The sequence below is a fragment of the Trachemys scripta genome, chromosome 4 (genome assembly GCF_013100865.1).
Source record: "Trachemys scripta elegans isolate TJP31775 chromosome 4, CAS_Tse_1.0, whole genome shotgun sequence".
NCBI classification, from domain to species: domain Eukaryota; kingdom Metazoa; phylum Chordata; order Testudines; family Emydidae; genus Trachemys; species Trachemys scripta.
In genome coordinates, this window is record NC_048301.1 from 63,297,015 (window position 1) to 63,322,658 (window position 25,644).

At 47.1% G+C, this 25,644-nt stretch overlaps 1 protein-coding gene across 4 annotated transcripts in view; it reads right to left on the reverse strand.

The window, feature by feature from the left end:
* Positions 1-25,644, reverse strand: part of TTBK2 (tau tubulin kinase 2) — a 219,450-nt gene that overhangs the window by 156,703 nt on the left and 37,103 nt on the right. For all 4 annotated transcript variants that reach the window (XM_034769194.1, XM_034769196.1, XM_034769195.1 and 1 more), the window contains exon 2: positions 16,581-16,740. In XM_034769194.1, coding sequence (XP_034625085.1) covers positions 16,581-16,649 — 69 coding nt within the window. In that variant the 5' untranslated portion in view covers positions 16,650-16,740. The remainder of the gene's footprint in view (positions 1-16,580; positions 16,741-25,644) is intronic.

Genomic DNA, 25,644 nt, shown 5'->3' on the forward strand with positions numbered 1-25,644 from the left:
GGCTAGGCAGCCTAGTGGCTAGATCGTTGGTCAGAGGGAGTGGTAGGGGGATCCGGGCCTTCCCTCTCCACAGAGTCCTAGGCCAGGGCCCTGTGTAATTCAACTCCTAAACAGTGGAGATGGGTCTCCCTTCCTGTGTGTGTGGGGGGGGGGGTGCCAAGACCAGTTTCTCTGGGTTACTTCCGACTCTTTAGTTTGGGGTGTGGCCCTGCTAGTCCAACTGCCCCGCAGCTGGGGCTTATCTGCAGGCTCCCCTTGGCAAGAGAAGGCATATTTGCCTCCAGTGGCTGTCCTGGTTGGCAGGTCGCTGATCAGTCCTTCAGGCAGGCAGGCAAAGAGCTCCTGCCTCCTCACCTGTCAGCCCCCAACTGAGCCCATCTCCCTTCTTTTCTCCTCCCTCCAGGCCTGGCATTGGCTGCAGGTTTCCTTTAACCCCTGCTGTACCAGGCAGCAGTTTCTCTGCTCCCTCACAGACTACAAGAAACTGAAGATATGTCTAACCTTTTAAAACTTCTTATCAGAACCAATCTCCCACTTCATTTGTATACTGTACCCCTTTCTTCTCCCCTTTGTCTACTTCTCTTAGACAGGAAGCTCTTTGAGGCAGGGAATCTTGCTTCCATTTATGTTTGCACAGGGCAGAACACATCATGGGAGCCACCAGAAAACAAATAATTCCTGAGTAAAATCCATGTTAAACTGGAGTTATGGCGGAGAATACAGTTCAGTAATTTAAGGGGAGAAAACATTACAAGAAGGTTGCAATTATCCCAAAAGCCACATAAACCCATAAAATGAAAAGTTAAGATTAAATTTAAAACTAACTCAAATATGTTAAGATATGCACATTTTAAAGGGGAATCCAAGTTCCTATGCCAGGAGATAGAGTGTATGAGAGCTGAAGAGGTCATGGATGGTAGTGATATTTTAAAGACCACGCAGGCACTTTTCCAGATGAAAATAGGAAGGTGGTAAATGGAGTGAGGTTAGAGAAGGAGTATCCAGAAGAACAGAAGAGGTGACAGGGAAGGCTCAGGGAAGTGAAAACTTTGGAGATGGATAGAGGGGCAGGGTTGGAGTAAATGTCACCAGAAGTGAAGAGGCAGCAGACATGGGAGAACAGGTCTTAATTCTGTGCAATTCACAAAACTATTTAATGATGTACAATTGTTCCCCACTTCTCAGAAGCCAAGAGATTTCTCAGAAGCTAAGGAGCCTGAGCTTCTCTGTAGGGCACTACCCTCTGGATCCCAAGGGACAATCTCTCCTCATCTTTCATAGTGGCTTCTAGTAGTACTGCTTGGCAAACTTTTCAAGACCTCCATGCAAGCAATTAAGTTTCATTATACTGTCTATTTATGTAATGTCTTTAATAGTGAGCTAATTTAAAATAATTAAGAACGCAATTTTATTTGTTCTGATTACCGTTAAAAGGCAGCACGCGGTAACATCGGTTAGATCAATACCTGCATTTAAGGTAGAATTTACTAAGTTTGTACTATCAGGGTTAACTCTTTACTTGCCGGTGATTAGACAAATCTCTGATGGGAAGTTATAAATATTTATTTGCTCTAAAGCTTCTGCTTTGAAACAGGACAGTTATCCCTCAGTCACATGGATCTTTCCATTAACTAATGAGAGTTGCATGAGGCCTCTAATGATCAGCATTATAATATAAGCATTTGCTTAATTATTCCACCAATATTCATAGCTTAGGCACAATATGTCAAAGCAGGACTATTATTTGCTTCAGGGGAAACTTCACTTCTTAAAAGATCTTTCCAATATTACTCAACTGTCATCTGATTTCCTTCTGTTTCTTGGCTCCTACCAGAATCCTGGCAGCAAAAATAGTGGGGCATCCAAAACTTGATAGCAGACCATCTTGCTATTAGTAAATAATAGTCTATAATAGCCTACAAGAGAATAATTCCACTAAGTGGTTTTCATGCCATCAAAACCAATAGAGGAGACCAGTTCAATGGATGTGCTAGTCAATATCCTAGGGGAAAAGGCAAAACCCATGTTCAATTACAGCCTGAAATGCAAGGTCTAAAGGCAACAAGATCTGTCTATGGAAATTTAATCATGCCATCTGGTACTGACAAATTTTGTGAAGGGCCACTTGTGCCCTAATGAACTATCCTTACAGTTTAACTGTATACTGACTGTACACTGGCATCAGGGCCCATAATGGGGTGGTCTGACCTATCAGTCTGAGCCTGGTCGGAGCCGGGATGGAGTTCGGGTCTCAGTTGGAAGTCACACCCTAAAGTCAAGCCAGAGTCAGAGTCTGAAACTATGCCAACGGTCAAGCCAGAGTCGGAAGCCACACCCAGGGTCAGAGCCAGGGTCAGAATTGGAAGACATTCCAAGGTTTAAGCAACAGTTGGAGTCAGAAATCACGCTGTAGTCAAAGATGGAGTCAGCAACACGGGTTAGGGTGAGGAACCAGGAACAAGGTGTCGTAACAGCAGCAGGGACAAGGTGTGGTAGCAGGAATAGGGAGAAAGGTGAAACAGGAACCAGGGACAAGGAGTAGGAACTAGGTGAGGAGGCAGGGATTTGGTCTCAGAGTCAGAGCAGCAACAGAAGCAGTGGCACAGGAGCCAGCAAACAGAGTTGGAAACTGGGGAGTTTGAGTGGAGATTGGTTGGAGGAAAAGGGAGGCAAGCCCCTGTTCCTTAGGAGCAGTGAGTGAGTTTGGTTGTTGGCTTGCTGTTTTTTATATTGGTTTTTTTTTTTAGTTTGCAGAACTAGAGGGGGGTGGTGTGCTGTGAGAGAAGCAGTCTTTGATCACAGCAAAGCCCTGATTAGGATGCAGGGCTTCCCTTATTAGTTGGGCTATAAGAGTCAATGGAGATAGCAAAAGTTCGGAGGCCAAGGATGATAGAAAACTGCAGAAAATTCCACGTGAGAACAAAAGACAAGAGGACTTGCAGCCAGAAAGAACAGAAGGGGAAAGGCTGGAGAATCGCACCAACACCAGGAAGAGGCAGGTCTATGACTGGGGACTTCCTATTAAGAAGAACGGACAAGCCTGTCACCAGAGCTGATCTAGAGAACAAAAGGATGTGCTGTCTGCCGAGAGCTAAGATATGGGATGTTGACCTGAGGCTGAAGAGGTTCTTAATAGGAGCTGGAAAGGGTCCACTGATTGTCCTTCTTCACATGGGAACAAATGATACAGCTAGATTTTCACTGAAAACGCATCAAGGGAGACTATGCCAGGCTGAGGAAGATGCTTAAAGAAATGGAGGCTAATGGGACCTGGATGGAAAGCTGAAATGGCTGCCAGGTATACTCTGATGGAGGAAAGGGATAGACCCTGTTGCTTAAGGTGTAGAAGGTAGTCTAAAATAACTGGGATAGGAGCCTGGAGCGGTTGAAGGCGCTTGGGTTCACACCAACAGGAAAACCTTTTCCATTTCGCCAGGTAGGTAGCCCTAGGGGATTGTTTCCTACTGCCGAGGAGAATTTGTCTCACCGACTGAGAGCACTGGCTCTCCATGGGATTTAGCCATGGAATTTCCACGCCATGAAATGTAGAGATTCCACGTTCGGGTGAAGGAGGGACCCGTGGTCCTGCGTGATCAGACCCAGGTGGAGGGGCAGGGCTATCGGGGCGTCTACGGACAGCTCTAAGAGGGTTATGTACCAATGCTGCCGGGACCAAGACGGGGCGATCATGATTCCCGTTGCCTTGTCCCTGCGAATTTTGAGGAGGACCCGGTGGACGAGCGGGATAGGAGGAAAGGCATACTTCAGACCCTTGTCCCATGGTATTAGAAATGCATCAGCAATGGACCCCGGACTGTGGTTTTGGAATGAACAGAACTGGGGGTACTGTCTGTTGCTCTTGTTGGCAAAGAGGTCTACTTGGGGATAACCCCACTTTTGGAAGACTGACTGTACGATGTCCAAGCTGATTGACCACTCATGCACGTGGTAGGACCTGCTGAGGTGATCTGCCAGCTCGTTCCGTACCTCTGGAAGGTATGCTTCAAGCTGAATGGATTGGGCTATACAGAAGTCCCAGAGAAGAAGAGCCTCGTGGCAGAGAGGTGAGGAGCGGGCTCCGCCTTGCTTGTTTATATAGAACATGGCCGTGGTGTTGTCGGTCAGGACTGTCACGCTGTGACCTTGCAAAGTGGCATGAAACGTTTGGCAGGCCAGGTGAACAGCCCTGAGCTCCTTCAGGTTGATATGGAGAGGTATCTTGTCCCTCGACCACAAGCCTTGTGTCCTCAGATCCCCTAAGTGTGCGCCCCAGCCCAGATCTGTCGCATCTGTTACTAAAGTCAGAGAAGGTTGGGGCTTGGTGAAGGGGACCCCTGCACAGACCATGGGTCAGTCCAGCCACCAATGCAGGGATTATAGAACCTGTCCCAGGATCATCACCACAAGGTCCAGGGGGTCTTGGTATGCACGGTAAGACAGTGCGAGCCACGCTTGCATGGGCCTGAATCTCAGTCGGGAATGCTTGACCATGTACGTGCATGCTGCCATTTGCCCTTTTAGCTGCAGGCAACACCGGACTGTCGTGGTGGGATATTGAAGCACCGATTTGACAATCAGCTCTATGGCTTGGAACCTGGGCTCTGGAGGGCTCGCTTTCGCCCGTACCGAGTCCAATACTGCCCTTATAAACTCTATCCTTTGGGTAGGTACGACTGACGATTTGGGTACATTGAGAAGAAGCCCAGTCTGTGAAACGTGTCCATGACCATCGTCACATGGGACTGGACATCGTCCTTGGAATGACCTGTCAGTAGCCAGTCGTCGAGGTACGGGTACACTCGAATTTGCCTTTTCCACAGGAAGGCACCCACCACCACCATGCATTTTGTGAACACTCAGGGGGCTGTGGACAGGCCGAACAGGAGAACTGTGAACTGGTAGTGATATTGGTTTACGACAAACCGGAGGAAGCATCGGTGCGCCGGATGAATGGCGATATGGAAGTACGTGTCTCTCATGTCGAGGGCAGCGTACGAATCCCCTGGATCCAACAATGGAATGATAGTACTTAGGGAGACCATGTGGAACCAGAGTTTGACCATAAATCTATTGAATCCGCGAAGATCTAAAATGGGTCAAAGACCCCCCTTTGCCTTGGGGATTAGAAAGTAACAGGAGTAAAACCCCTTTCCCCTTAGCTCCTGTGGAACCTCCTCCACCGCACCTACTCGAGGAGCGAACGAGCCTCCTGCATAAGGAGTTGCTTGTGAAAGGGGTCCCTGAAGAGGGACAGGGAAGGTGGATGGGAGGGAGAGAAGGAAGGAGGAGAACTGGAGGGAGTATCCCACCTGTACCGTGCGTAGGACCCAGCGGTCTGATGTTATAAGGGACCATGCACAGTAGAAATGGGATAGCCGGTTTAAAAACCATGGGAATAGATCTGGGAACTGGGTTGGTACACTGTCCTCGGGCACGCCTTCAAAACCCTTGCTTGTTTCCAGGCTGGGGTTTATTCTGGCCTTGGTTAGGAGCATTGTTCTGCAGTCTACGCCTGTTATTTCTGCCCTGCCTGCAATATGGCTCCTGCCTGGGGCGGGGTTGAAACTGCCTCTGCTGCGGAGGCTGAGGCCTGAAGGGCTTTCTCTGGGTTGCCGGCGTATGCATCCCTAGCGACTTCAGGGTGGCCCTAGAATCCTTAAGGCCATGCAGCATGGAGTCTGTTTGCTCCAAGAAAAGGCCCAAGCCCTCAAAGGGAAGGTTTTGGAGAGTATTCTGGACCTCTGGAGGGAGGCCCAATGCCTGGAGCCACGCTGAGCATCGCATGACTACCCCCAAGGCAATGGTTCTGGCCGCAGAGTCAGCTGAATCGAAGGAGGCTTGTAGCGAAGTCTTAGCCACCACCTTTCCTTCCTCGATTAACGCCGCAAACTCAGTGTGAGTCCTGGGGCAGGCAATCCTTAAACTTGGACACGGCCATCCAAGAGTTGAAGTTATGTCTATTAAGGATCGCCTGCTGGTTGGCTATGCGTAGCTGGAGGCCCCCGGAGGAGTAGACCTGCCTACTGAAGAGGTCCAAACACTTGGCCTCCTTGGCCTTTGGGGCCGAGGCTTGTTGGCCCTGTTGTTCCTTCTCATTGACTGCTGAAACAACTAGGGAACAGGGAGTTGGATGGCAGAACAGGAACTCGTGGCCCTTGGAAGGGGCAAAGTATTTCCTTTCTACCCCCCTAACTGTCGGCGTGATGGAGACCGGGGTCTGCCATATAGTGTTATAATTCGTCTGTATGGTCTTTATGAGAGGGAGCGCAACTCTGAAGGGACCCTCGGGCGTCAGGATGTCCACCATCGGATCCTCCTGCTCAACCGTTTCTTCCGCCTGGAGGCCCATATTGAGGGTGATCCTGCAGAGTAGCTCCTGGTGAGCCCTGTGGTCGATCAGTGGCGGGCACATCAGTCTCAGGACCGCCACCACCTCGTCTGGGGAAGAGGAGGAAGTGAGATGCTGCCGGTTGCCCTCATCTAGACCCTCCTGTGTCCCGTCCCCCCCCCCCCCCCCGCCCCATATGCCTGGGCCCGGCGGGGCTGACACCTCTCGAGGTGTCACAGTGCTTGGCACCACCTCAGGTATTGGGCCTGTGAGCGTCGGTTGCTCTTGGGAGTCCGGGGGCAGCCTGGAGAGAGTGGCCTCCCTTGTCCTTGATGCATCCCTGTGTGGCAACCTGGAATGGTGTTGCATAGATTACCTGGACCTAGAGGCTCTGGAAGTGATGCCCTGCTGCTGATGGTAGGCCCATGGGGTCCAGAACGGTCACTGACCCAGAGGAAGCATTGTGGCTGCCATGCTGATTGGGATTCTCTGCTGACTACGGTTCGATGTCTGCTATAGCTAGAGCGACCGGAGTTGGCCTTGGGGTGCTGTGGAGCCAGGGAGCAGTGCCTGGCTGACTGGGACCACTAATGGTACCGGGAGTCTCAGGACTGGGACCGGTGCCTCTCACTCGGTGCTGGTGAGGTTGTCGGTGCCGTACTCCAGTGCCGGGTGACCGATGGTGTCGTGGACTGGTGTGCAGCTGCTGCAGGTGGGTTCGCCTCCGGTGCCGTAACCTCACGTTGAGTCGCAGGTGCCAGGGATTAGCAGGACACCGAGCTTGAACAGGAGCGGTGCCGAGATGGTGACCTCGAGCGGCTCACCATTGCTGGCTTCCCTCTGGACAGCACCCTCTTGGGTGGTACCGGAGGCTTCTCCCTGCATGGACGGGGGTTTGGCACCAACAACTCAATGAGGTCTTTCGGTGCCTCGAAAGTGTCGGGTGTGGAGAGGTGTTGGAGGACCTCCTCCAGACATTCGTTGGCACTGAATCCGCTGGATACCGGACTCAACAGGGCCGGGGGGGGCCAGAGTCAACGGTGCCAGTTCTTGGCTCGGGCCCGCAATCTGTCTCTGTCTGCCGGGAGCGTCTTTAAGCCGCTTAGTAGCTCTTCGGGGAGAGAGCCCTCTTTCCCCTTTCTTGTGACGCTTAGTCGGTGCCAGAGGTTGGTCATCCCGTCTCGGTGGCGGTAATTTACGGTGCCTGGGCAGTGCCAGGTTGCGCACAGATGCCGGGGCACTTTGCACTGAGGAGGCCGGGGCCGGTCAGTCAGGGGCCGGTGGTTGTAACGCGGCCTCCATGAGCAACTTCTTAAGGCGAGAGTCTCTTTCTTTCTTAGTGCGCAGCTTGAAGGTCTGGAAGATTTTGCAGCACTCTCCCTGATGACACTCTCCCAGACACCGGAAACAGGAGTCATGGGGATCGCTGTTAGGCATAGATTTGCGGCACGTAGCGCAAGCTTTGAAACCCTGGGCTTGCGGCATGCCCCACAGCCCAAGACTGGTGCTGGAACTAGCTTCCAGACACCTGAATACAATGGTATTTAACTATTTAAGAACAACTCTAACTAGAAGACTGAAAGGCTAAGGGATCACTCGCAAGCGAGAGAGAGAACACGTTCCAATGTTGCAACGACGGTAAGAAGGAACTGAAGGGGGACTGGCTGGCAGGGTAATATATACACCGCCATATGAGCGCCACTCTAGGGGGCTCCCCTGCCGTCCCAATGGGAGCTGCTAAGGGAAAAAGTTTCCGGCGTCATGTGCACATGACGCGCACACACCTAATTGGAATGGACGTGAACAATCACTCGAAGAAGAATCTGTTGCGTGGAAGCGAGGCTCTGGTTTGAATTGAGGCCAGGTGAGCTCCAATGAACTCTATCTGCTGTGTAGGTATCAGGGTGGATTTTTGGAAATTTATTTGCAAGCCTAGAGTGCGGAAGAGGGACATGGTAAAGTTCATCGCTTTTAATGTCTTGTCATAGACGACTGCCTTATCAAAGCCAGCTCCTAAGTAGGGGGAAAGTATAATTCCGTGTTTGTGGAGGTGGGCTACAACTACAGCTAGGGTCTTGGAAAGACCGAATGGAAGTACTCTGTATTGAAAATGGTCGTGTCCGTGTGTGAATCGCAGGAAGCATCTGTGCGCTGGATGAATGGATATATGGAAATAGACGTCTTGTAGGTCGAGGGCTGTGAATCAGTCCCCTTGTTCCATCGCAGGTATTATTGTGCCCAATGTAACCATCTTGAATGTTTGTACATGTACAAGCTTGTTCAGTTGGCATAGGTCTAAAATAGGTTTCCCTGCCCCGCCTTTCTTTTGGGTCAGAAAGTAGTGGGAGTAGAACCCTTTTCCCCGATGTTGCATCAGTACATGTTCCACTGCACCTAGGTGGAGAAGATGAGCCACCTCTGCATGAAGGAGATGCTGGTGAAAGGGGTCCCTGAAGGGAGAGCGGGGAAGATAGGAAAGGGATGAAGTAACCTGATTGAACTATTTCCAGGACCCAGCAGTCCTGAGTGATCTGTTGCCAGACATGGTAGAAAGCCTGGAGGCGGTGGCCAAATGGGCAAATAGGCGGCAGAGTCAAGGGGTGGTCGTGCAGACCCCCAACCAGCACTTCATAATTGTTGTTTGTTTCCCGATGAGTGGGAAGTAGTTGGTTGCGCCTGCTTTTGCCTGAGCCTAGGAGGTCTGTTGTGGTTACTTCCAGTCTGGACTGGAGTCGATGATATTGTTGTTCACGGGGCCTTTGATAAGGTTGATACCGCTGTCTCCTGGGGATAGATGGGTAATATGCCCAATGTGCACAAAGTGGCCCTGGAGTCTTTCATAGTGTGAAAGACTCCATCAGGTGTTTTTTTTTTGGAAAAGAGTTCATCTTTGTCAAAAGGAAGATCCTCCACTTTGGTCTGCAAATCTTTGGGGATACTGGATGCAGACAGCTAGGAAGACCGGCGCATCACCACTGCAGTGGCAGTGATGCGGGCTGCTGTATCTGCCACGTCCATCGATGCTTGTAGGGCTATCCTAGACACCAATTGACCTTTGATGAGGACTGACTTAAAGTCCGCTTTCCTGTCCTTTGGGATATTGGAGGCAAATACAAAGAGCTTGTTGTAGTTGTCATAGTCATAGCTTGCAAGGAGGGCAGAATAATTTGCAATCCTAAATTGTAGAGTGGAAGAGGTATAAACCTTGCGGCCCAGGAGGTCAAGGCATTTGAGGTCCTTGTCTTGCGAAGTGGGCCGATAGTGTGGCTACTTTGTTGTGTGTGTCGCTGCATCCACCACAAGAGAATTGGGTTGTGGGTAGGAAAATAAGAAATCAACGTCCTTCGCGGGCACATAGTATTTATGTTCAGCTTTCTTGCACGTTGGTGGGATGAATGCACAGGTCTGCCAAAGATTATCAGCTGGTTCTAGGAGAGCTTCGTTTATGGGTAGTGCAATCTTTGAGGGTGCAGAGGGTTTTGAGGAGTCTATGTTGTGTCTCCTGGACTTCCTCCAAAGGGATGTCCTGGCTGAGTGCCACTCTCTTGAAAAGTTCCTGGAATTGCTTAAAGTCGTCCAGGTGTAGGTGGAGGCATGAGGGTGTCCTCTGCAGCTGATGGCGAGGTAGGAGCCGGTAAATCCGGGAAGAGTTCATAGTTCTCTTCAAGAGGGGGTTCAGGAGCTCTAGATGTTGATGAAGCTGGGGATATAGGCGTAGGACGAGCTTTCAGTCTGGTAGAAGGGGCACAAAGAGGAGCAGTGGCAGGAGCCGACCATGGGTACCACTGAGGCCAGGACACTGGGTAGGAAAAGTTGGGTCCCAGCCACTGGGGGACACAGTACAGAAACTGAGACTGGTTCTTATGATGCGCCGTGTCCTAGGATATGTATGGCTCCGGTGGAGGGGGAGAGTCAGGCGGGAAGAACGCTGCCTGCTGCTGTATGTCATTCTCACTGTCAGTGAAAGCAGCCAGGTCAAGTGGCGAGAGCTGCTGTTCAAACAGTGAGTGCTCCATGTCTAGGAGCGGAGAGTCAGGCTCAGAGACCACAAATATATCCTGCTGGTGCAAGAATTGTTGCTGCTCCCTAGGCTGGTGCGCTGCGGAGCATGATGTGTGAGCGGCAGCCCAGAGTGATTTTTGCTTGGCTTTAGTAGGAGCCACGAGACGTTTGTAAGAGCCCCGCAGGGGGTCTGAATCTGCTCCGGCGGGGGTGGCGAGCAGGCTCAGTGCCAACGTTTTTGTTGGCACCGGGGTGGAATGCGCTGCCGGCACCGGGTCCATCATCGGTGCCGGCAGGACTGGTGCTGAGGAAAGCTTCCCGCTGCGAGAAGTCGGGTCCCTGCTTTTGTGCCCCACGTAGTTGCTGCTGAGGAGCTGGGGCGGTCAGAGTTGCCTGCTCTCGGCGCTGTCAGCACCAAGGGTAAAGACCTTGCAGGAGATCCTTTACCCTTTTGAGTGTCTCTGAGAGGAGACATTAGGGCTTCCTGCCTCTTCATGTGAGAGGGTCAAGCCACACTCCCGGTCGGTTCTGACTTGGCAGGGGAGCATGAGGGAGAGGGTTTACTGCCCTTCTCCATAGGCGGCTGGAGAGCTTTCTCCATGAGAAGCATTTTTAGCCGCAAATCTGTCATGGCAAGCTCTAATTTTTAAGTTGGTACAGTGGAGACACTTTGCAGGGACGTGTGTCTCAACGAGGCATTTGACGCAGAGTGAGTGCTTGTCAGATTGCGGCATAGACTCCTTGCAGGAGCCACATTTCTTAAAGCCTGGAGACTCCGGCATAATGAAAGTATGAGCGGCCAGGGAAGTCTCAATAAGAGACTAACTTGAGGGGGGAACATTTTTTTTTTTTTTTTAAACTAACCAACTATGCTAAAGGAAAGGGAGAACTGGGAAATGACTAGCTAACTATTTTTATTTTTCTCTGCTTATTTCCTACAGTAACCAGGGAAGAGATGAGCACTGCCCCAAGTCCCACCTTCAGCCAAGGATGGTTGCGAAGGAACTGAGGGGGGTGCAGGACGTGTGCGCTCAGGCAGACCCTAACAACACCATGAGACAGCAGCTGAGCGCGTGCAGCCAGACCAGACACTGCTACCAAAGATCTCGGATCAACGGCGCCAGGACGCACCATCACCTGGATTGGAGCACCCAGCGGGACAGCACTCGAAGAAGAACCAGCTTGACCTTCACATCTCATATTGTGTTTTCAAAGCAGGCAATTAGATATTATGTGATTGAAAACATCATTTTATAGCCACTTTTCAAAATATAGCCACACTTAGAAATGTTCTCCCCTGCCTTCATTGATTAAAAACAAAACAAATGGAATTTAAACAAGTTTTTTAAAATCTGGTGACCTTCTGAAATTCCATATAATTATGATGGTGCAGCAGCACCATTCTAGTTAAGATTGTATCATATCTTCTGTTTAAAGGTCAACCTTTCTAAGTCCTCCAAAATCAACATGCTTAGTCAGATTCCTTTGAAATTTGGTGTGCCTCTGGAGGAGGGTACAGGGTAGGATTAGTAACCCAAAGATGGGGTCACTTGAGCCAGGGGTTAAGGAGATATGAGCCTTAAAAAAAAAAAAAAAAAAAAAAACATTTTCCAAAAAGTTTCTAGGTGAAGGTTTTTTTGTAGAGATCTAACTACTGATGTGATCAAGGTCAAAATGGTCTCAATCTGTTGAGTTTTACCCAATGTAGTACATGGTATCCACTAAATCTTTGGGGACACAAACTGAGAAAGGTATTTAAGAACACGTTCACTTCTTTACTCGTATAGATGTGCACTCTTGAAGGATTCCGCCCTTTCACGCTTGCCTAGGTAGTTCAAGAGAACGTACCAATGCCATTGTGCCAGTGATCCCGGCCACTGACCTTTCTAGTTCAAGCTTTTGTACACCTATGCAATAAAGATTTAACTCATGTTGCTTGCTACAAGTTGTCACTGATAAAATACAACTTGTTTTCATTTTATGGGGAGATTTACTGTGAACACAGCATAATAGTCAGCAGGTGAATTAACCAACATTTTTGTTCTATTGGATGGGCAAGAGCTGAAAATAGAGGACTTGGGGAGAGTGAGGGACAAGAAGAGGTGTTGCAGGTACAGAGGGGACAGGAAATTAGGGCAGTTGGTAGGCAAGATTTGAATTGGTTGTTTGAGAATATTATTTTATTTGCCCCGAGGGGGAGGAGGGGGAACAAGTGACCACTTCCCGATCGAAGGGCAGATTATGTTTCCAAAGACATATAACACGTAGGTTTAGAACTGACAGTGCAGGTCCCTTGTTCTCTGAGGGAAAAGAAGATGTGTGCTGCCAAGGTTGCCACAACACGTGGATTCTGGGTGATTCTTGGATCACGAGAGTGCAGAAGTTTACAGGACAGCAAGGAGTACACTAGGACATGGAGATTGCTGACTACAGACGGATTTGGGTGGAAAGAGGTGGCGGGCGTTGGCATCATGTTTTGCCTAGTCTGCAGTACGTAACCAGCAACTTAAGACATTGTGATCTACCAGACATTGCTGTGATTCCATTAGGCAGAATGGATCTGGGTGTACACCTCACACAGTGTCTGAGAGCAGACTGGGACCACATCACAAATTTGTATTTATGAAATGCTATTGTTTTCTGTGATATGGCTAAGTGTCTGCACAACTGGTACAGTGTCAATATGAAAATCATTAATAAGTATTGGAAGAACATTAATCAGGAAATGGGAGTGTTCACGGTTGACCAAAAAATGTGTAGTGTGTCACAGAAAAATTACAAGCTCTGACACCTCGCTGTTTTTCAGATATGTAGTCAATCTATTGGATAGGTGTCAGAAGAACTTTCTGTCAAACATAAAACTGTCAGTATTTTGGAACAGAAACCCTGTCTGTGATTTCTCTTGCCGGCCCTGACACAAACTCCACCCTCCAACCATTCTGAAACACAACCAGGAATACCATTCCACTGTAACATGTTGTCTTTAACTCCAGGCTCTCCATGTGAGTTGGGTTATTGTGAGTGGGATGGGGGAATAACTGCAACGGAAACAATTTGTATATCAGGGAGTAAAGACTTCAGGAAGATGCATTTCCTGCTTAAGGCAGGGGGTGGATAGGTACAGTAGTGGGAAGGGGGCCAGGTTGGAGGGGGGAATTAAGAGAATGGGCAGGGGCATGGCTGGAAAGATGTGCCAAAACAGGGCTGGTGGGGCCCAGCTGATGGGGGGGGATGGGAGAGGGGGAAGGAAGAGGGAGCTGGTTGGCTCAGTATGCAAATTGCAGGACATGATGCGTATAAGATTACTAACTCCTACCAACAATATATCTTTGCCATTAATTTCCTGTATTTTTGAACCAGAAAAGAACTCACTAATGCAGAGTTAAATTTGTTTGGTGGTGTCATCCCCTCGCAGAAAGCTGAGTTGAGCAGAATTAAAATTTCTGAAAACCAGGAAATGCAGAGGTAAGGATGGCCATGCCCTGGCTTTTAGAAATTCGGGTTTTGCTCAACTCAACTTTTTGCAAGTGGACAACACACTAACAAGCAACCTGAACTCTGAATTAACATAGGTTTTTGCCTCTGAATTACACATAAGTTTGTGATACTCTATGTGATTAAAAAGAGCAAAATACAGTCATCAAAAATTCTGATAAAATGTACTTCTACTGCAAATCTTTACCTAACTCCCAGATGTATCATTTTCTACATGTTTAGAGATACACAATGAATTATTTAACACAGCAAATTCTGGGATTTTCCAAAGGGAAAGAAAAGTGAATTGGGAACACTCCTCCCCACTACCCAAACAAACAAACAAAAAATCAGGAACAGCATTTATATTGCCACCATAAATGTAAAAACCAGGCTTCCCTCCACCTCCTAGGAGTACAATTTTTAAAAATTAAAAATTGCATTTCCACAGCAAAAAAATGTCAGTTCCTACTAGACAAGTGAAGAATTCTACATCACAGGCAGTCTGGTAAATCTGAAATTCTTCATTACTTCTTAATTACTGCCTTTTTCACTGACACATTTTGCAGGGAAATCCTGAGTGCAAAGAGTTAATTAGCTGAATTTCCTACCCCAAAACATGAATATTAGCAGCTACAGGGAGAAGTTGCCCACAAGAAACTTTAGGGCTTTAGGCAGTCCTGATGTCATAATTATATCTGTGTCACAGGACTGGCCTTTAAGGGCTGGGTCAGGTGCCCAGCCTACCTGTGGCAGGCTGAAGGGAAGGATCCAACCCAGCTTCACCTGGGGATCATTAACTAAGTAGCTTGAAGGCAGTTAAGTAAGGAGCTCCTGGGCCTAATAAAAGGCTTGGGAGTGCTCAGCTGGAGACAAGGCTCCTCAGAAGAAAGGAAGCTCGGGAGGAGAGAGGAGCGATTAGGGAGATTAAGCCAGGCAGAAACTGTGCTCCTAAAGCAGGGAGAGTGAGCAGATTACAAAACTCTCTAGGCAGGGTGGCCTGTGAGAGACCCTAAACAAGCAGGGGAAATACTGCAAAAAAACCTCTCTAGGACAATGTTTTTCAAACTTCGGGTCACGACCCAGTACTGGGTCGCAGCATGTCAGGCCCTGGGTCACTCTGATCAGCACTGCCGATGGGGATGTTAAAAGTCCGTCGGCGGTGCTGCCCAGCTAAGGCAGGCTAGTGCCTACCTGTTTCAACACCACTCTGAGCCCTGGAAGTAGCCAACAGTGGGTCTGGCTTCTAGGCAGGGGGCCACAGGGCTCCGCGCACTGCCCAAGCACCGGCTCTGCACTCCCATTGGCCAGAAACCAGCTAATGGGAAAAGGGGGGCAGTGCCTGTGGGTGAAAGTCGTGCAAATCCACTTGCATGCCTCCACCTAGGAGCCAGACCTGCTGCTGGCCGCTTCTGGGGCACACTGCAGCCTGTGGTGCCAGGAAAGGCGGGAAGCCTGCCTCTGCACCCCAGCTGCACTGCTGACCGGGAGCCACTGGAGGTATGTCTGTGCCCCAGCCCTGAGCCCCCCACAAACCCAGAACCCCTTCCTGCACCCAAACCCCTCATCCACGGCCCCACCCCAGAGTCTGCACACCCAGCCCAGAACCCTGACCCCCTCCCACACCCCTGCTCAGAGCCCCAGCCCACACCCTGAACCCCTCATTCCTGGCCCCATCCTGCAGCCCTCATCCCTGCACCCCATCCTTCTGCCCCAGCCCTGAGCCCCTCCCACACCCCAAGCCGCTCATCCCCAGCTCCATTGGGTGAGAGGCATCAACAATTTTCTTCAACAGGATTCCCAGAAAAAAAAAGTTTGAAAACCACTGCTCTAGGAAGTGGAGAAGCCGGCTGCCTTACAGTAGAAGGAGCTGCTGCTAGAGCCTAGATACTTTTGTTTTGGGACTACTAAGTTTTGTCTGAGCTTTGAAATAAGAGCCTATAAAACCACCATACAAGTGCTCCTTTCAGAAGGCTTTATTAAAGGAAGAGATATTGCTGTAAAGTCCAGCGTTTGGCTTCTCTTTGACCAGACAGTTGAAGTGGCCTCATTGTTGCTTCACCAAGGGGGAAACTGAGGCAGGACACACTCTTTTATAGCATATGATCTGATTTTAAAACTACTGCTAGAGTTTCTACCTACATTAAATTGCTCTCTTTCTTAATAATGCTTCTTTACAACGTTAAATGTATTTGTCTTAGGCCCCATTTATACTGGGTTAACAATCCATCTTAGACGGAACTTGGTTATAAAACCAGAATCAGCGTTACTGAGATTTAAGGTACTTTTCCTCGTCAGTGTGGACTAGACACAGATTGTTGGAAATATCTTTCCATGATGGACTGAAACTAACTATGAATTTATCATCACCTTCTGTGCTCAGTGACAGTTTTAAAACTGCGCTAAAACAATGGAGGTAACCGGAGTTCACTCAGGATTTAAACCTTCTTAACTGAGCTCAGAATCTGGACCTTTGGTGATAAATGGTTTTTGCAGTTGGGTTTAAACAAGCTTTTTCAGATCCTAATCAACCAGCAAAAACCTCTTAAATCCATGCAAAACTGAACTTCATTTTAAAATGAGATCAGGTAATTCAATGCATTTTCCATTAGAGACTGGGGCTTTGTGATAGTGCAGTGTAAGCATTAGTGAAGAAGTCCAATAAAAGGGAAGGGAATCAGACTTATGAGGAATTTGGTACGGGCAGATAAATATACATTTTGGTACTAAGCAAAAAAAATTTTTAATTGAAGAAATGAAAGCAAGACATACTTACCACTTTCCATCTTTCTTTGACCAAGATTCCCACACTGAGGATGTCTGGCTGCTCCCCTCCCCCACTCATTGCAATCTCCAGATGTGGTGGAGCTGCTATGATGAGTCTCTGTCAGTACAGATCACCCAGCTCCCAGAGGTGGATTCCATTTAACCTGAGGCTAGAGAAACAAATAGCAGCACATCAGATGTCATTAATTAATGCAAGGGCCCCTAAGCATCAGTTGTATTCCTAATATAACAGATTTGAGCTAGGCCATTCTGCTGTAGAAAAACTAAATTTAGAGAACTTCCAATTAACAGAAGTTTGACTAAAAAAATCTCCCCCCTTTTTTTTTTTAATGGGTTTCAGCCAACTCTACCTGGAACTAACCCAAGTCTAGCTCTAAAATGATATTTAATGGACAGAAACCATTTTAAAGGTGCAAAGAGCCAAAAACAAAAGCTATATTCTGTAGCAATCAGAATACACTGGGAGTTTGAAATGGCTATAAGTCACCATTAAATGCAAAAAAATTGCATTTAAATGCAACTTTAAAGTTGCACAATTAAAAGTCACACACAAAAAAATGGGGAAATTAAAGAAGTTAAAATTAAAATTAAGAAGTTACAGTACCTACATTGTTGGACATCATGTATATTACGCCTCTGATGTGTATATGTGTGTGTGTGTGTGTGTGTGTGGTGTATTTTTCATACTTGTATTTTTCTGGCTAAATGTGCAGTTTAATTTGTACTGTTTAATAATGTGTGTGTGTGTGTATATATATATATATATATATATATATATATAATTATTAAACAGTACAAATTAAACTGCACATTTAGCCAGAAAAATACAAGTATGAAAAAAATTCTAAGCATGAACAAGGCAGCCAGTTTAATTTATGAATTTACTGACTTTTGGTGATCTTATCTTAGATTTTTATACAGTGATATAAATGTGGTATCTTGAAGCCCAGTCCAATTCCCAATTAAATCAATGGCTCCCGATATGATTAACCACGATGGGCTAATACAGTGGTTCTCAAACTTTTGTACTGGTGCCCCCTTTCACATGCCTCTGAGTACAACTCCTCTCATAAATTAAAAAAATTTTTTTTTAAATATTTAACACTATTATAAATGCTGGAGGTGAAGCGGGGTTTAGGCTGGAGGCTGACAGCTCGCAACCCCCCACGTAATAACCTCGTGACCCCCAATTTGAGAACTCTTGAGCTAATATGTTTTTAAAGTTGATAAATTATGGGCTTGTCTACATAGTTATAGTATAGTTATACCAGTTTAACTCCCCCAGTGGACACACCTATTCCAGAATAAGAATCACACTTTTTTTTTTGTTTAGTTTAAACCCTTCCAAAGATCATCCATAAGCTAAAACAAAAAAGGCCCTCTTATATCAGAATAACTGTGTCAACATGTGGAGTTACACCAGTATAGTTCTGTGGTTTAAATTCACACCTTCGCTTACACCAATATTACTTTCCTTTGTGGACAAGCCCTCTGTCTACCTGAGGTGCAAAATTATGTTTACAATTTTTAAGCACAACCTATTTCCTAGTCTAAACTTGCCACTCCTATATATTGTTAGGAATGAAGAACTTCAAAAAGCCCTCACAAAACTAAGTGATTGGGCAACAAAATGGCAAATGAAATTTAATGTGGATAAATGTAAAGTAATGCACATTAGAAAAAATAACCCCAATTATACATACAATATGATGGGGGGGGGCTAATTTAGATACAGGAAAGAGATCTTGGAATTATCGTGGATACTTCTCTGAAGACATCCACACAGTATGCAGTGGCAGTCAAAAAAGCAAACAGGATGTTAGGAATCATTAAAAAAGGGATAGAGAATAAGACGGAGAATATCTTATTGCCATTATATAAATCCATGGTACGCCCACATCCTGAATACTGCATATAGATGTGGTCTCCTCATCTCAAAAAAGATATACTGGCATTAGAAAAGGTTCAGAGAAGGGCAACTAAAATGATTAGGGGTTTGGAACGGGTCCCATATGAGGAGAGATTAAAGAGGCTAGGACTTTTCAGCTTGGAAAAGAGGAGACTGAGGGGGGATATGATACAGGTATATAAAATCATGAGTGGTGTGGAGAAAGTGGATAAGGAAAAGTTATTTACTTGTTCCCATAATATAAGAACTAGGGGCCACCAAATGAAATCAATGGGCAGCAGGTTTAAAACAAATAAAAGGAAGTTCTTCTTCACACAGTGCACAGTCAACCTGTGGAACTCCTTGCCCGAGGAGGTTGGAGGCAAGGACTATAACCGGGTTTAAAAGAAATCTCCATAAATTTATCTAGTTTAAGTCCATTAATGGCTATTAGCCAGGATGGGTAAGGAATGGTGTCCCTCGCCTCTGTTTGTTAGAGGGTGGAGATGGATGGCAGGAGAGAGATCACTTGATCATTACCTGTTAGGTTCACTCCCTCTGGGGCACCTGGCATTGACCACTGTAGTCAGACAAGATACTGGGCTGGATGGACCTTTGGTCTGACCCAGTATGGCCATTCTTATGTTCTAACACATGTTGTTGTTGTGCACATTTAACTTCCTAGTATTTGTTTGAGGTTTTGATTTTTTGTTTGTTTGTTCTTAATAGAACAATGGTAATGTTCCCAATTAGGCTTTGAAGTTAACTCCTCATTCAGATGAATGGGCACATGAGAGCCAGTTCCCACATTTGCTGCTACTATGGTTTGGCAAGAGAATTTTTTTTAAAAGGTTACAGAAAAAAAGATGGAATTTTTTAAACCCCTTCCTTGTTCATTACAAGCTTAGAATTTTACTCCTGGGGGAATTCTGCACCACTGCACGTGGGCAGAATTCATGTCCCCCAGAGATTTATTTGCTTCCCTGCAGAAAAATGATTTTCTGACAGAGAAGCAGTGGGAAGCAGCAGAAGCAGTCACGCACCACTCCCTAGCTGTGCAGGTACATGGTTTCAGGCACCCAGAGCAGCTGGCAGAGAGATAAATCACTGCAGGGCTGGGGACACCCCAGCCAGTGGCTACTACCCTGAGCCGGAATCAGCTGCTAGTCCCGGATGGGCTGGAGGCAGGAGAGGACAGGACTTCCTCTTCCCCTGCAAGGAGTGGCTGGGGCTGTGTCAGACCCACCCCCAGAAACCTCCCCCAGCTGCAGGAAGCTCAGCATCCTCCCCTGCTTCCTGCCCCTGTCGCTCCTCAGCTGCAGGGGGAAGGGTCATTATGCACGGGAGCTGCTCACCCATCCGCCCAACCTCCATGCATCTGGACCTCCCAGATATGCCCACCAAGCCTCATTCCGTACACCCAGAACCCCCCTAGCCCTCCATACCTAAATCCCACCCCACTGAATCTCAACCCCTGCATCTGGAGCCCCCCTGCACCCAGACCCCCCAGCCGTCTCCAGATCACCACCCTGACAAGCCCCACACTCAGACCCTCATACCACTGACCCCCCAACTAGCTGCACCCAGACCCCTACCCCACCAAGCCCCACTCCCTCAGCACTGAGACTCGCCTGCTGAGACCCCCCACAACCAGACCCCTCTGCTGAACCCCAACCACTTTCACCTGGAAGATCCTCCAGAGTCCCATTGCCCCTGCATCTGGAACCCCCGCAACAAGCCTCTGTGCATCCAGATCCCCCCACACCTAGACCCCCTCAATGAGCTGCCTGCACCCAGATTGTCCCACACAGAATCCTCCCACCCCACCCCTGGATCCCCCCCCTCCCACACTGAGCCCTTCCACACTTGGATCCTGACTAGTTGAGCCTGTCTGCCCCACACCTGGTGCACCTAGTGCCAGGGCCGGCTTTAGGAAGTGCGGGGCCCGATTCGAACAGTTTCGACGGGGCCCCAGCAGGGATGACTCAAAAAAAAAAAAAAAAAAACCACGTAAAAAAACACATGGGGCTTGTACTCACCGGGCGGCGCTCCTAGTCTTCGGGTCCTTCACTCGCTCCGGGTCTTCGGCGGCACTGAAGGACCTGCTGCCAAAGTGCTGCCGAAGACCCGGAGCGAGTGAAGGACCCGCTGCCGAAGTGCCACCGAAGACCCGGAGTGTCACCGGGTGAGTAAAAATTAAAAAGGAGCCTCTAGCCAGGGAAGGGATTCTTGGCCACTTCTTTCTCCCCTCCCCTCCGGCGGCCCTGCCACTGGGCGCAGGGCCCTCTTAGGCGCGGGGCCCGATTCGGGGGAATTGGTGGAATTGGCCTAAAGCCGGCTCTGCCTAGTGCAGAGGGGCAGGACTCCTGGGTGTTTCTGGGGCAGGTCCAGGCCTTGTGCTGTGTCACGGTCGGGTGCAGCCTCACCTCTGAGTCTGTGTCCCAGGGGTAGGGAGGCTGCAGTGTGATCTCTCACCTTCATACTGTCAGTTGCATGTGCCTCCCTGATTCAAGTGGTCTTTTTAATAGCCCCAGTAGCCTTGTCTACATAAGGAACCTTTTACAAAAATTTTCCACCACTGCTAACATGTTTTCAGCCGTACTTGTACAAGCAACCTTGAGACCCTAGCATGGAGCTTTTTGCTTTCAACACTGTCAGTTAAACTTACTCTAAACAAGTCTAAGGCTTTGTCTACACTGGAATATGTCTGGATTAACAAAAAGTATGAATTTAAGCAGGATTAAGTCCCTGTGTGGATGCTCTCACTCAGAATAAAAGTAGTCTTAATTTTGTTTAATTTAATTCAAGTGAATTAAGATAAAACGAATGAAGGCTACTTTTATTCAGGAGTATCCCCACACAGTGATTTAATCTGGTATTACACCCACAGAGTAATGCCAGTAAATTTTCTACTCCCCCATTAGAAAAGGTCATACTGAAGTTATGTTGAAAAAGGATGCCAGAGCCAGAGAGTCATTTGTACTAAGGCTCCAATGTTACTAACCAATGTTACAAACAATGGATTTTTTTTTTTTTTAATAAAAGCTCCATAATGTAGACAAGGACTAAACAGGTCAGGGCTGGGCAGAGAAAACTTGTAATAATGTCATAAAAGGGGCAGCGCTCCATTAAATTCTTCTCAAATTAGATGCCCACTGAGCAGTCTCCGTGATTTTTCATTAACTTTAAATCTTTATTCTTCCCCCTTCAACACACGAAGCAAAGTAAATTATCCTTACTACGTAACATGCCCATGCCCAGTTTGAGGCTTCAGTTTTGCTGTCTGCCCTGTTCAAAAAGGCGTAGTTCAAATTTCTTTACAATGGGGAAAGTATTCCATTCACTGTCCCGATAACCCCAAAATAGCAGTAAGTATTTTGCTCAAACTTGCAAATAAAAATTACTACTTGACAGACACCAACCATGTCAGCCTAAAATTACTAAACTGTGAAATTAAGGTGTTATGAAGCAAGCAGTTTTACAGTTTTATATGAATACTGCTACCAATCCTGACTGAATACCATATTCCAATTACAATTTACCATATGTATGATAATTAAGGCTACATTTATGTCACGAGGTCATGGAAGTCACAAAGAACCCGTCGCGCCGAATTACCCACCAGCGAAGACCTGGAGCTGCCTGTGGGAAACCCGTGCTGGAGCCGCAAGGTAGCAGGCGCCCCCCAGCAGGCACAGGGAGGAGCGTCACCCGGCCGCCACAAAACGAGGGTGGGGGGAGCAGGAGCTGCCACTGCAAGATGCACGCAGCGGAGCCCGAACACCCGGACGTGCTGGAAAGAGCCGAGTGAGTGCTCAGGGGAGCGGCCACTCCCCCCCCCAGGCACACTACTGCGTGACTTTTACTAAAAATAACCATGACAAAAATCTTAGCCTTAATGACAATGAACCTTTCTGAGTGCTGAACTCTGTTCACACTCTGGATCCTGACTGCATTTAATGCAGCATCATTAATTTGCATCAAATGCAACACCACCAATATGTACAGCCATAGAACTATACATGGTACACCTTTATATTGCTGCAGATACATTTGGTGTTACTCCTGATCTGTCAAATACAATGGTATTAAGTTGTCTATTTTATGGCCAACAGCAATAGAAGTTTTTCCACATGTATAGAATACCTCAACACTGTTTTGATAGGACTAATTCTATGGGCAAGAGGTCTCTTTTCAACAGATTTAATGATAAAGTAATAACTAGGGCCCTACCAAATTCATGGCCATGAAAAACAAACACCTCACACACTGTGAAATCTGGTCTTTTGTGTGATTTTACTCTATACTATACAGATTTCACAGGGGAGACCAGCGTTTCTCAAACTGGGGGTCCTGATCCAAAAGAATTGTGGGGGACAGGGGGTTTGAAGGTTATTTTAAGGGGGTCGTGGTATTGCCACTCTTACTTCTGCACTGCATTCAAAGCTGGGTGGTTGGAGAGTGGCGGCTTTTGGTCAGGCACCCAGCTCTGAAGGTAGCACCCCACCAGCAGCAGCGCAGAACTAAGGGTAGCAATATTTCAACCCCCCTACAATAACCTTGCGACCACCCCACAACTTTTTTTGGGGTCAGGACCCCTACAATTACAACACCGTGAAATTTCAGATTTCAATAGCTGAAATCATGAAATTAACAATTTTTAAAATCCTATGACCGGGAAACTGACCAAAATGGACTGTGAATTTGGTAGGGCCCTAGTAATAACACTGTTCAGTATTAAAATTCTCTTGAAGTATAAGATGACCTGATAAATCTTGTAAGTGAATGAGCCAAATGCAATGCAACATATGACTATGCAATGAACAACAACTTTCCTCTAACACACTATTTAGACTGCAGAATAAATTTAACTTGGGAATACATGAATTTGTACAAAAATGCAATGTGCATGAGGACTCAAGATTTCCATCCACCTTTTGAAACCAGAATTGCATTAGTCATTCCAAAAAGGTAGGATATACGTCTTTATTATATCATCATCATAGTGGTCCTGATTTTAGTCTTATATTTTAACCCTGAATTACAAGCCCTAATGGTTGTGAAGAAAACCTTCCAAATGAGAACAAAACATAATTAATGCAATCTTGTGTCTTCCTTCCTCAAGCTCACGGGTGCAAAAAGCTCCAACTGTCTCCTATTCAGCTGCCAAAACCTCCAGTTTCCCTTTTGGCAACTTCTGCATTACAGTTATGTTGTCACTACAAGAGTCTGTCGCACTTTCACAGTTTGAGGACAAAGTTAAATACATTGAATTTAGTATCAAAACAACACTAATTTAAAAAAATAAACAAGAAAGCACAACATACACTTGAAGCCACCACACAATTTCCAGTTTGAAATAGAATTCAGCAACAAAATGTTCCAAAAAAAACCACACACACACACACACACACACACACACACAGAAGGAATCCTTCTAAAGCAGGAGTTCTCAACCCTTTTAGAATCATGCCCCCCAACCTTTAAAAAGACACAACAAAAATCCATCTTGGAGTCCCTCTCTCCCCCTTACAAAACGGGACTTTCCCCCGTAATCTAGCTGGAACTGGAGCCATTAATACATTGATTCCAATACAGGGGATTCTACTTTAAATAAATTAGTCCTTTGATCTTGCTGTCTAACTGTGCACAGGCTAGGATTTAAAAGCACATACCTTAATATCCAAAAAGTTTTCAGGGCAGTATTTCTCAATTTCAGCATCAAAGAGTGATAGTTGGTGTTGTGACTCCAAGCACCAATGCCTCACTCAAATTTAGCTCGGCCTCTCCACCTTGGTCATGACAGAGTGGTGGCCAGACCAAATTAGAGTGAGTGAGAAGGCTTGCCACAATCTCTTAGAAACTTTGATTTACGCCTTCCCCCAGGTTGAGAACTGCTGTTCTAAAGAACTCAGGTTCTGAGTACTGCTTGAGAGAGTCAATTGCTTGCTCATAAATATAAAAAAAACCAAAACAACTGAATCTGGATTTACTTACAACCAAGAGTTACTTCCAAATCAAGCAAACTAACGTGATTACTTATTAATCCCAAAAATCCACCTAAAGAGCAAAACAAAACAAAAATTAGGGCTCTCAAGTGATTACAATTTTTATCACAATTAAAAAATTTTATTGTGCTTAATTGCACTGTTAAACAATAATAAAATATCATTTAAACATTTTTGGATGTTTTCTACATTTTCAAATATATTGATTTCAATTACAACACAAAATACAAAGTATACAGTGCTCAATTTATATTTATTATAAACATCTGTACTGCAAAAAAGCAACTTCAGTTCACCTCACTGAAGTACTGTAATGCAATCTCTTTATCATGAAAGTTGGGCTTACAAATGTAGAATTATGTTAAAAAAAGAATAACTGCACTTAATAAAACAATGTAAAACTTTAGAGCCTACAAGTCCACTCATCCTACTTCTTGTTCAGCCAATCACTCAGACAAATAAGCATTCAGTGTTGGGGGAGGACAGGGAAGGGAGAAGTAAGCAATGACTTGTGCAGGAGGAGGGTGACGAAGGTGTCTTGCTGCTGCTTCTGGAAGGATGGTTTCTGGTACTGGGCTTACCAGGCTTGCCTCCTTTTATTGAGCTAGGTGGGCTCCCTTCAGCTGAGTGAGCCCTTTTTTGCAAGGGAGGGTGGATTTTACCTTAGGGACTCCTATTGCAGGGGAGGAGAGGCTGGTGCACGGAGGTTGAGCTCGCCCATGTTCTTTATGGGGTACTCCCGGAGTGAGCGGCCAGCTAGGGGCAATGGGGCACGACGCAGAGGGGTTGGTCCCGGGAGTGAGGGGCCGGCTGGAAACAATAGGGCCCGAGTTGACTAGGGTGCTGATACTTCCCGTTTTGGCCAGGATAGTCCCCTTTTTCAGCTCTGTCCCGGCCGTCCCTACTTCTTTGCCAAAACTGGGCATTTGTCCCGGCTGCAAGGCAGAGCAAAGTGGAGAGAGGTGGCTGCTGCCTGGGAATCAGCTGAAGGCAGCAATGCCCGCTAGCAGGAAAGTGGAGAAATTTGTTCCTGGTGGGCAGTGACGGCTTCAGAGCTGACCCCTGGGCAGAGCAGAGCTGGGGGGGGGGGGAAAATCAGCCTCAGCCAGGGAGGCATGGAGCTTGGGGGCGGGGGGATCAGCCTCCGCTGTGGGCAG